The sequence below is a fragment of the Geospiza fortis genome, unplaced genomic scaffold, assembly GCF_000277835.1.
Source record: "Geospiza fortis unplaced genomic scaffold, GeoFor_1.0 scaffold11, whole genome shotgun sequence".
Lineage (NCBI taxonomy): Eukaryota > Metazoa > Chordata > Aves > Passeriformes > Thraupidae > Geospiza > Geospiza fortis.
This window is the reverse complement of record NW_005054304.1, coordinates 3,225,973-3,238,244: the sequence shown is the minus strand read 5'-3', so window position 1 is coordinate 3,238,244 and position 12,272 is coordinate 3,225,973. Positions and strand designations below refer to the sequence as shown.

Below are 12,272 nucleotides of genomic sequence, written 5' to 3'. Positions count from 1 at the left end.
TAGGGATGATGAGGCCTTTGGCACTGTTTGAAATTTAAAAGATGCACAGTGTGGCAAACAAGGATTCTTAGTAATGCTTTCAGAAGTAATAAAAATGCCAAAAGGAAAGTTGAATGCAATGGCTTTAGGAGCTCTGTCTCCCCACCTCAACCCTTAAAGTTTTCCTTTCATCTCCTTCAGTATTTTCTCCTACTGAAAGTATTACAAATCAGGGGTCTGCCTTTGTGTACAGAGTATTGAAAACAATGTGGAAGCATCTTTTTTATCCTAATGTTCTCTCTTCACTTCTCAGCTTACCAGAGAAGATCAAGATGAGTCTACGGAAGCAAACCCCCAGTGACTTCCTAAAACAAATCATTGGAAGGCCAGTTGTTGTAAAATTAAATTCTGGAGTTGATTATCGAGGTAAGTTCTCCATCTGTCTCTCACAGTGAGTAAAGTAATTCATTAAGGAGGCTGGAATACATGCATTGATTTTGAAAAGAAAAGTGGAGTGATCCAGAATAATGGAGTATGAGAACAGAGATCTCAGAATGGAGACAGTAAAAATAGAAAATCAGCTCTGGAGAAAGTGATAAAAAGGGGGATAACAACAGTGGATTTAGAGATTAAAATTACCAATCTAAATCATTAGTGTCCTTGGTCACAGGTGATTAAACTGGATGATTCTGAGTTTCTAAACTGATACTTGGAAAGATTGTCTGGAATTACAACTCCTGAAATGGCCAGAAACACCTCTTTTTGAAACTATATTTTTCTTCACCTTTTTGTTCTCCATTTAGGTAATACAGATCTTGATCCAGGAAAGCTTCAGAGTAAACTCTGCTGTCATTCATAATAGAATTCTTACATGATGAAAAGCATTCTTGATATTCTTAGTTAAACAACTGCCTAAATCTGTGTTGGGTCAAGGCTCACAGAGATACATGAAAAAGTTCAGTGTAGCTTTTGCCAAGTCTATCAGCATACCTTCATGTATATAGGATTATAGATTTTTTTTAAGCCAGTAAATTAAACTCCTCTGTGCAGTGAAATGTCCTGGTCCTGCTCCCATTAAGATAACAGTATCAACCTGACCAATTTTTGTATCAGTATCCCAACTCAGTCAAAACTAATTGTGTATCTTCTGCTGTGCTCAATTAAGAAATTTTATTCTGTACTGACTTCAACATTATGGTTCTACAACAGACCCCTTCTTCAGAGAGGTTTACTTCAAGTGGCTTAGCTTGGCACTTGTGGGAGGAGACTTGTTTGTATTGTGACAAGGAATCTTTGTGCTAGGACAGTTTTAAATTGTTCACTGACAGAGCCAGCAGTGGCTCTTACTCCTTCCTGTTTCTCTGCAGTGTTGCTCAGCTGACAAAATTTGCAGTCTCTCATTTCTTTGAGAACCACATTGTGTGAGCACTTTAGGTGGGGTTGGGGGCTTAAGAAGTTTGCTGCATCTCTGTAAATTCTTCAGTGCGGGAGAATGAAGAGAGAGCTCATTAAAGTTATTAAAGCAAGTTCTCATTTACCTGAGGGTACACACAAGGCAGGGCCAAACCAGATTTGGGTTCCTGTTTTCATTGAGACCATTGCTCCCTCTCCCTTGGTAAGATCCATTTGTAAATGATGATGTAAATGCTGTAGATGAACCACTCAACTTACCTCTCAGCAGAGCCAGTTTAACGTGCCTACAGTCTGACACCACATTAATTGAACAAGAGTTCTCTGAACACCCTTATTTGTCACTGGATTTTTCCCCCCCTTCCCTTCCTTATTTCCCTGCACTCCTTTGATCTTGTGACAGAAAATCCGTGTAGTGTTTTTGTTTGAAAAATATGCACTTAGTTTATTTTCTGCAGAAATGTGACCAGCATTGTAAAAGCCAAACATTTCCAAAAGAGCATCTCAGGCTGTTGTTGCACATCTGCCCAGATTCTCCCCCAGGCTGTGCTGCTGATGTTTTTGTTGCCTCCACACCAGCACCAACGTGGTCTCACACAGGTGCTCATGTGTGACTGAACTGTCTTCAGCCATTGCTGAGTGCTGCAAACGTCCAAGTCAGGAATCCCTGGGAAATGATCAGGGGTACATTAATGTATGGTTTCTGTGTGTAAAGATGGATATGTACATTAAAGCATTTCTACATACAGATAAAACAGAGAAATTGCTAGCCAGGATGGGCAGTGATAATAGTTGATGCCATTAGTGGTGTAAGAGTAAGCACAAAGAAAAGTAGGAAGAGAATGAAACAACCATGAATGCACTCTAGGAGCAAAAGAGTTTGAAAATACTGCATTTAAGGCCTACTGAGTTGTATGTAGCTCAGGTAGATCCACATGGTCCAGTTTTAATTTTGTACAAACATATTTTTGTTTTCTGTTCCTATGTGGATACCTCAGGATTACTAGAGCGGAAAAGAATCCTGACTTTGGTTTGGGTCTTTTTGGTGCATTTAGTGGCACTTTGTGAGCAGTTTTTCCTATGTCTGTGGAAACAAAGGAGAGAAAATCAGGAAGAAAATAATAACCTTTAAGCCATGACAAGTTGGCAGAAGAAGTTGAATTCCTGATTATTAACTAGAAGATTCTGCAGTGATATTTCTGAAAAATGAGAATGCATTCTGAGTTTTCTCCCTCTTCCTAATTACAGCTAATATATTATATTTCATGTCTTTCTGCTAGGTAAATAGCTAGGTGTTTTTCAAATAGAGGAAAAAGTTATTTAAGTAGTATTGTCTGTGCAAGGATAAAGTTAGGAAAACCCACATGCAAGAGGAAGATAGAACAACTTGTAAAAAGCTGTATTACCTCTGTGCTACTAAAATGTGTATATTCCTGATCCAAAAAAATCATCTAATATTGCAAATGAAAGATTTTTTTCTTTAATTGCATTATCAAAACAGTGTAATTTTATTTTTGTGGGAAGATTTTAGTGGCCTTTGTTGAAAAATGTGTAGAGTTTTGTTGACATCAAAACAGACTTGCAGATAGTGTTCTCTTCTGTAAGCCTGAAGACAAATATGTGTATGCTGTCCTGTAATAAAAGGGTTGTTTTTCAGCTATATCCTTCACAAGTTTTGTGACAACTCAGTTTACATAGCTTTGTCCCTAGGTTATCCAGTTCCACTTAATGTCCCAAGTGTTTTTTGGTGTATGCTTAAAACACAAGTTAGAAGGGACAGCTTAAACTTTTAATACGGAAATTGTCCATCTTTTGAAATAATGCCTTAATAACTTCTTTTTTTTAACTCCCACAACTCTTACACCAACTGACACCATTGCTACCAGAGTGCCTGGGATTCCTTTCTCCAGCTGATTTCTTTGAAGACATCTGTCCATGCTTGGGTTTTTAGTTTGTTATAAGGATACAGGGTGGGCTTTTTTCCTGTACTACTCAAACACAGTGCATTTTTGTTTATTTTGAAATAAATTCAAGCTGATTCTGTTTTGAACTGCCTCTGTTTTCAGGTGTCCTGGCTTGCCTGGATGGATATATGAACATAGCTCTGGAGCAGACTGAGGAATATGTAAATGGACAGTTAAAGAACAAGTATGGAGATGCATTTATCCGAGGAAATAATGGTAATTCCTACTCCTTCTCTTACTGCACATTAGAAAATCGTGGTTTGATATTCTGAATTTGAGGGGTGGCTGAGGTGTAAGTAAGCTGCCAGTAAGCCTAAAACCAATATTCTTTCTTGGAAATCTTTACAATACTTGCTTTTTACTGTTTCACTTTCTAGGGTCTGTGCTTTTCTGCATCGCTGTGGTCCTTTTTTCCTCTGAACTTGAAGTTCATTTAGAGAAGCATGCTCTTTTCTAGCCTTATTGGAGCTTATTTTCTACTGTTTGACAGGCTTACTCTTTTGTGCTTACTGCTTGCTCAGATGGCCTCTGCACCATAAGTTTGTGTTTTTAGGCAAGCTACTGCATAAATTTATGCTACAGTGCAGATATTACAGTGACACAAATATTTTCTAGTGAAGGAGTTTTCCAGGACTGAATGAATGCTTATCCTTAGTCCTGGAGGCTATTTTCATCTTTTGAGTAAAGATTTTACCACCAGTCAAAAAAAAAATCACTCGTGCTTTAATATTGAGCCTTTGAAAATCCAAGTGCAGTAGGTGGATTTTAGTGCACTTCAAGGACAATCCCAGGCTCCTGAAATTACTCTCTGGTATCAGGCTGTAATAGCAGGACATGCCAGGGAGAAGAGTATCTAAAAATAGAAAAGGTTCACAAGTTGGAGGTGAAGAGACTTGTAGAGGAGGTAAATGAAGCAGAGTTTGACCAAGTTGCTCGTGAAGAAAATGGAGCTCAGCAAGGAGGGATGGAATAAAAAGACACAAGGACCAAACCCCATGTTAGAAAAAGAGTCAAAGAGAATGTGGTACCAGGGTAAAAGAGCATTTTGGGTGGAGAAATAATCCTTGAAACAAGGCCAGCCCTTGCTTTTTGCAAGGCATTTGGACTATTTTGCTGAGGACTGGAGTGACATTTCAGCTGGAGAAACAATTAAGGAAATAATCTGTTAGGAAAGTTAAAACAAGGGAATGAGAGGCAGAAGGCTCAAGAACAGGCTGAACAGAGAACTAAAGACACGTGGCAGATTTAGGAGCACAGTATCATTTTATGTTGTGACTGGATCTGTTCTGGGGCTATCATCAGCCAAGCAGGAGGAAGGTAACTTCATAACTAATCATTAGCTTTGCCTTAAGTGCTTGGGATTTCCAGCTTTTAGTGAAAGATCACAGCATTAGTGTCTGACACCTGTAATTCTGCTGCTGAGGAACTCTCTCATGCTCCCCTCAGCAATACTGCAGGGCACTGCTTTTGTTCCTGCTCTGTTCAGCTACAACTGCTGGAGCATAGTTGGGCTATGAATAAAATAAATACTGAACCAAAGTAATACATAATGTTTAGAGCTAATGGCATTTTTTGAAACTTGGACTTAAAGGTTGCCTGGCTTTGTTCACGCTGAATGGGATCTCTTACAGTGTCAATTTATATGCCATGGAAATAAGAGGTTTTAAATAAAAAGGCTTCTGCATGTTATTTACCAGGGCCCTCTTCTGTGTGCCACTTTCTCTTTTTCACAGTGTTGTACATAAGCACCCAGAAGAGGAGGATGTGAAGATGCCAGAAGGAGGCTGTTTTTTTGTACTTGTGAGCCTCTTTGAAGTGACGAGCCCTATTTGATTTGTAGTTCAAAATCCACAGGTGAAATACACAAGTGGTTTTTTTTTTAAATAAATGTAAATGTGAGTGTAAACTGCCTGAATGGTTTTGTTTCAAAGCATTGCTTTGTTCCATTGTACAAAAGAAAAATAAAAAGTAAGCTTGTAATAGTGCTGCAAGACTAATTTGAAGCAACAGCTCAATTATGCTAACAGTTACAAAAGTACTGATTGAAAGGTAAGCAGGCATGGAGTAATTGCAAATCAGAGCTCTATATTAATGGCAGAACAATAGTTAACTGATGGTGGGAAAGGAAATGCTAATGGTTTGGTGACAATGACCTGTCCCTTTTGGAAAACACAGGGTCAGCTTTAAATGCCAGGCTAGTAAGAGTCATCAGCTAAAAAGTTCAGCTGTCTAAAAAATCTTGAATTGTGGATTGAATCAAGGGATGTAACAGTGACACTTCAACAGTTAGGGGTGGGGAAAGAATTGAATCAAATGGAAGAAAAGCCTTTAGGGTGAAAGGAAAGCTCTGTGCCAGCTGAGGAAGTCAGTCAGAGGTGAAGAGCTCTCAGTTGGTATGTCAGTACAGCCTAGTAGCTACTTCACCTCCTGCCTGGGTACCCCCCACCCTTCCTCTGCTTGGAGTGACCTTTTTCTTGTGCTTCTCCACCAAACACAATGGACTTCTCTACCAAACATAATGGACTTCTTCAGTAAAAAGCAATTTTAACTAATACCTAACTCTACTCCTGAAAATACACTAGGAATCCGAAAGCTTTTATAAACATGCCACATGTGTCCTCTCCAGCGAGTTCCTTTTTTCTCCCATCCATTCCCCCCACAACCTGGTACCATCTCCATCTTCCCTTTGTCTGGCCAGGAATGAGAAGAAGTGCATTAGAGTATGGGGTATGCATTAGGGAGGGGGAACCTCTGAGCCAACAGCAGAGAGGGAACTCGTTTGTATTTTGCAACAATGCTCCCAGATAATCAAAGCACAGTGAATAAAAGCAGCTCAATTTTACATGGATACTTATTCCAGTTTATAAATGTATCTTCTCCTTTTACATGCAGTCAGCCAAGGAGAAACCCAAACCAACTCTGAAAATTCAGATACTGCTTCACCTGAGTGTTCCTGCACTTAACATCACACACTCAGAATGGTTTTTTGTTCTTCATGAGGAAGTTATAAGCTAGGGTAATGTACCTCATGGTGAGGCTATTGAGCCAATTTTACAGGAGCTTCCTGAAGCCTGGCTTTATTCTTTGGACAGTTTATAATGCCTCCAGGAACAAAAATACTTCTAGTTGTGGATGGATTAACACAAGACAACTGTGTGAATATAGCATTGTCCCATTCTTCCCAAGTACCAGTAGCTGTGATGCAAGCAGGAAATAGTAACATTCCAGTTACCAAAGGGAGAGAATGGGAACTGCAAATTTTAATTTTACTGGTTTTTAAGATGAAGAAATAATTCTAAATTATTCTGCAGTCAGTAGTTAACCTTTCCACATTAAGCACTTCAGAAGCCATGATAGAACACACAAATAGAGTTGCTACTGTACAATATGCTTCAATAATTTATCATTTTCTGACAAGGGTTGAAAAAGGTCCAAGATATAAGACAAATCACCAACTTGCTCTTCTGTAAGTGACTTTTTTTAAAAACTGAAGATGTACCTCCAAGTGGGGCATGCAATTTTTCATTTGCCTTGTCATCTCTATGTAGCTGGCAGGTAACTGTCTGCTTTCAGTCCTGGAGACTGTCTAGATTTTGTTGTTTGGGTTTTTGTTTTAATATAGGACTAATTTTTTTTCCCTCTCCACCTTTCTTTCCCCCTCCACACACCTACCCATGTATAGCAACACATTTTGCAGACTGTGATTTAATGTCAAGAGTTTGCATTGTTAACTTTTTGACTGTGGTTCAGGTTCTACAAGTCTAGTTATGGAACATTTTTCAGTTGTAATCTGCTACTCCTGGTGGTCTAATCACATACTAAACTCTATATAAAATATAAATACTATGTAGTTTACATGTCAAGGGGTTTTTTAATGTATTCTAAGTCATGAAGTCATCATTACTATGTGACAGGAAGATTTGCATTGAAGGTCAGTTGTAATTCATATTTAAATTTCAAAAGTAGCAAAAGAAATGAAGCATTTACTACCTACAATCACTGACTTCAGTTTATTTTACAAATTCTCCATGTGACATCACTTACTATATCCCGATGCTCTTGCCCCAATACCTGTATAAAGAAGTTTCATTTTGGGATCAAGCTCATTGAGATCAGAACTGACCATGAAACATTAACACCTGCAAGCATTTGTCCATTACTTTACTTAGAAGAATGTACCCAAAATGAAGTAATCCAAAACTAACAAAAATTACTGAGTTTCAAAGACTGAAGCTGCACTCATGTTGATAGTCAGAACTTTATGCAATGAGATCACACTGTGAAACCATGGCCATTCAACCACTGCCCCCACCCTCAGCGACACATTCAGTTCACAGACACTCTGTGAAGAGCAGTAACTGTAAATATGCTATACACCCACATCCAGCACAAGTTTCTTGCACTGGAAAAGCCAAACTGAGCCACATCTCCTTAAACAACAGCCTGGCTGGGAGCAGCCACACAGCATACCTCATGGAAACTAGAGAAAGCCTGGAAGAAGGAGGAGGAGGCAAGCCAGATCTCTACCAAAGCCTGGAGTGCCCTGGAGTTGCCCTATTTAAAGGGAGCAGAGCATGCTAGGAAGGTTTTGTTTTAAAGGTGTATACCCTGATGACCACTCTTACAATTTGTTTCCACCTGGTTCCGAGTTCAAAGGGAATCTAATGCAAACCATGCTCAACATCATTCATTTGAGTTCTTTCTATCTTTTTTGTGATGTTATGATGACAAAACAGCTACTGAGAGCCCTTCTGGGTATGACTTGGCCACTAGCTCCTCAGGCTTTTTCACAGCTCTGAAAACCAGCTGTGCCCCACAGCTGTGTTGTTCCTGGGAGATAAGAAAGCATGAAAGTGCAAAGTGACAGCCTTGCAACGTGTGACTGATGGTGCCAGAGCAATGCCTGATCTTTCATATTCCAGCTCACAGCCATGGCCGGCTCCAGCCCCGTGTCGGTTTTGAAAACAAGCAAGCTTTGGAGCCAGCAGTTTCAAACTCTTGGATTCCTGTGCCAAACTGTTCTCCAAGGTCTGAAATCAGATGGGAGGGGGCATTTCCTGGGCTGCTGTACTGACCCTGAGTGAGGGACCCTCAGCCACAGGGTCCCTCTGCCAAGTCACCCCCACTCAGCGCCACAATCACACCACCTGCCTGGCCTTGTCTTTGTCTAACAGAGGGGCAACAGGAGATCATCCTTTAGAACAGAAGGTTGGTTTTGTGTGTGTAAATTATAAAATAGCTCAAGTGGCAAAAAGGGAGAGCAGCTCTCCATGGATGGTTTGCAACTGCTCTGTGCAGCACACTAGGAAATCCATGTGGGCTCTGACTGATGCTGCATGCATGTAAGAAGTCCAGCATCTGCATTTTACCTGCTGTCTGTATTCCTCACGGTACACAGTCTTATTAAAGCAATCATTAAGCTATTTGTTGCTAGGCCTTACCCTCTTTCTCTCCCTTCCCTCCTCTCAACCCCTCCTCTAGAGCAGAACAGCTGCCCAGGTTGCAGTAGTTACCAAATAAAATAGAGGGTTGTTTTGGTTTGAATTTGTAAGCGAAAGAGGCTCACAATGTATGTTGCATACATGTGTATGTGTCAGTTTGTTCCCAGAAGTGACACTTGTCCTATGCATCAAGAGTTCTATTACCATTATAGTGCAAGGATCCCATGCCACCAGAGTTTCGTACCTCCTCAATGTTTCTCGTAGGCAGCTCCTCTAAGCGCTGACACTTCCTGATCCCTGCAGCAGCCATCTGACTCTGGATCCCACCAATCCACTCTTTTATACCACTTGTTCTTATTGGCCACAGGTGTGGCCTGTTAAGATCAGGCCTGCTCCTGATCTTTAGTAATTGGTGCAGCTGCAGCTTGTTGGGGGATAAGATTACATTCTATACCATCCTCATTTACCCATACTGTATCCCCCTACAACACTTTAGTCACTGTCACTCTTCAATAAGTGACAGAAGAACAGCAAAAAGAGTCAACTGGATAAAAGTGGAAGGACCTGACAGTACTTTTGCCAACTCTACTTTTGCCTAACTATCAGAAGTATCAGAAAAACATCCTGGTCTCCCCAAACACAGAGGCACAGTCATGCATAGGTCAACCCCTGAGATGCTATTTTGGAGACAGTTCTCCATTCTCCCTGTGGGACTACCATGGGTTTTTAACCACTCATCTCACAGCTGGACACTGCTCTTTGTTTTAAAGAAAGCTTGAAATATTCTTAAATAAGGTGGTGCTGCCAGCTTTGCTGGTTTAATGATCAGTTCCTTGTGATCTGAACTCAGCTGTTGCCACCTCTAAGCTCTCTACTTGATCAACCTGCCCACTCTTCCCTAAGCCCCCTCAAACTTTGTTCACAGGACTCAGGTAGCTGCCAGCTGACCAGGAGGAACTTCTAACTCATTAAAACCCTTATTACCTTGCAGCAGCAAAGTATTTCCCAACCTGTCAGTGAAGCAACCAGCTTGATCCGGAGTGTCAGCTCTGAGTTTCTTATGTCCATGCCCATATTACATCCTGATCTCCACTGCACCTGCTCCACATCTGCTGGCCCTGTTGTGCCCTGGTGATGTGGAGATGTAGAAGCAGCCTGCAAGAAGGATAAAGTTTCTGCACCAGAGAACCTGCAATGTTATGGGGTTTATAATCCTTCTGGGCACTTATCAGTGACATTTCAAGTTATATGGTTTATACTCTATCTTAATTATCAAATCTTTACAGAGTATGCACAGTTGTCCTAGTGTTATTTCAAATTCCCAACTGCAGTCTATGGGGTTTTTTTTTTCTTCTAGAAATCCACTACACAAGCGCTGCTGGGAAAACAATAGGCAGGGTGTAAGTTGTCTTATATCCCCTTCTCCTGACAGCTTCCTGCTAACAAAGAAGTTTGTGACAAGAAAAAGCAAACCTCTCTCCAGTTCCAGCAGTGCCACGTGGTCTGTCTGGGCCCCATGGTCAGAGCTGAGCCCAGCTGAGCTCAAGTGACTGCAGCAGGTCACAGCCCCGGCCAGAGGAGGCTGAGGCAATGCTGTCCTGGGGGGTGATGCAACCCAAGGCTCTGAGAGGGCTGTATTTCTTCCTGGAAACATCTGCCTGTCACTTGGCATTTGAATGAGCAGTTGGAAGCTGCTGGTAGGTGCTCGTGTCAGGGTAATGACTGTGACAGGCTTTTTCCATCTCTGAGGAGGAGATGGTTGTGACATTTGCTTTGACTGTGGCTTTGAAGCCACGGAGTTCCTGTGTTTGAGAGCAGGCAGTGAGGATAAATGCTGTGTAAGGCTGTATTTCAGATCAGCCCAGCAATTAACACTGTCCAGGCAGTGCCATCTGACTGCTGCTGCTGCACCTGTGAACAGCAGCATGCCCTGCCCTGCCAGAGGCTCCTGCAGCCTTGGAAGTGGGCATGGACAGTTCAGTCCTGCCCTACATCCTCTGCTGTTACACGTGGGCTAGATCTGTTTGAGCCTCTTCTCCCCACAGCTCTGCATTGTGCTCCAGGGAACACCAAGCACTGCTGTTTCAGGGTCTGCACTTGGCTGCTTTTCCCTCTTTTCCAGGTGGGAGTCAGTGGAGAAATGGCCCTCACTGATTTTAGGAATAAGTTAGGAAGACAAAACCATAAGAGACTAGCTGGTTTCAGGAAAGGATTAGTCATCAATACAGCATAAAGGGATTCTCTTTTGTGTATGAAGGATGGGCAATTACAAGCTGGAACAGAATCAAGAATGCAAACTTGTCCTCCCTCTCCCTGAACTATGCTCTGCTTCCCCTGAGTAAAGGAAAGAAAACGACAAGACTTACATTATATTTTGAAATTCAGTGATTTTAAGGTGTCTTTCAAATGCAGAGGAGAGCAGGCTGATGAGAGCCCAGTACCACCAGTTTCCATACTTTCCAACCAGTTTAACTGCTGAGAGCTGGGCTGTCAGCAGCAGAACCTCAGTGCCAGTCTGGCATTTTGTGTCTCTTCCAGACAGGCTGCAGAGCAGGGCAGGGATGGGGACAGTGTTAATAAGTGAAGCATCTGCAAACTTGCCCCCAGGTTTTGGGGGTTGCCCCAGGCAGGGTGAGCCTGGTGATGGGAGCCAGGTCATCAGAGGGCCCTGATCACCAGAGCAGTCTGCAGTGACAAGGGACAGGATCAGCTCTGCCACCGACTGCCAGCACAGCTGCAGCAAAGCCCGGGCAAGGAAGCAGGGCTGACAGCCTGGACATGAATACAGCTCGTGTGCTGGGGCACAGTCACACTTAGCACACGTTTGGTCCCCTGTGCCAGCTTCAGGGCATTTGTGGGGTGTTGATGGCTCCTTCTGGCAAGGCTGGCATGTGGGATGAACCTTCCCAGCCTTTGTAGCAAAATTCTGCTTTCACTGCCAAAATTAATCCCATGTAAGTATGAGAGACAGGGCACACTGCTGGGGGCACATGGAGGGGGCTGATGTGGCTTGGCTTTGCTTTGCTTCAGCATGGAAGAGAGGATGTGTGTGTGGAGAGGGTAAGAGGGAAGAAAAAGCCTCATCATCCTGCACCTCTGCAAAGGAGTTTCAGGGTGTCCTACACAAACCCCATGATTTGCTGTGGGTCTCCCCCTCCCTTCCCTGCTAGTTGCCTTTGTTTTCATTGAAGAAACTTGGACATTTGACACACACACACACACCCACACCCACACACACACCCCCCCCAAAAAAAAAAAAGAAAAAGAAAAAAGGAGGAAAAAAAAGAAAGCAAAAAGAAAAAAAGGGGTAGGATGTGAAGAGAAAACCTGATATGATTAAAGCAGGATTTGGGCACTGGCAGAGAGCTGCCGTGGGTATTAGCAGTAACAGCTGCTGCGCTTCCCATTAGAGGAGCAGGCGAGGAAGGTCCCTGAAAGGATGGTCTTGGGCAGGCTGGCAGGGCAGTGGTGGCAGCGA

At 42.3% G+C, this 12,272-nt stretch overlaps 1 protein-coding gene across 1 annotated transcript; it reads left to right on the top strand.

The window, feature by feature from the left end:
* The first annotated feature begins 284 nt into the window (after positions 1-284).
* On the top strand, positions 285-5,333 carry LSM6 (LSM6 homolog, U6 small nuclear RNA and mRNA degradation associated). Its single transcript, XM_031066433.1, has 3 exons — positions 285-405; positions 3,456-3,569; positions 5,087-5,333. Exons 1-3 carry the CDS (start codon positions 312-314, stop codon positions 5,119-5,121), a joined length of 243 nt encoding a protein of 80 aa, XP_030922293.1. The 5' UTR covers positions 285-311; the 3' UTR covers positions 5,122-5,333.
* The last annotated feature ends 6,939 nt before the right edge of the window (positions 5,334-12,272 follow it).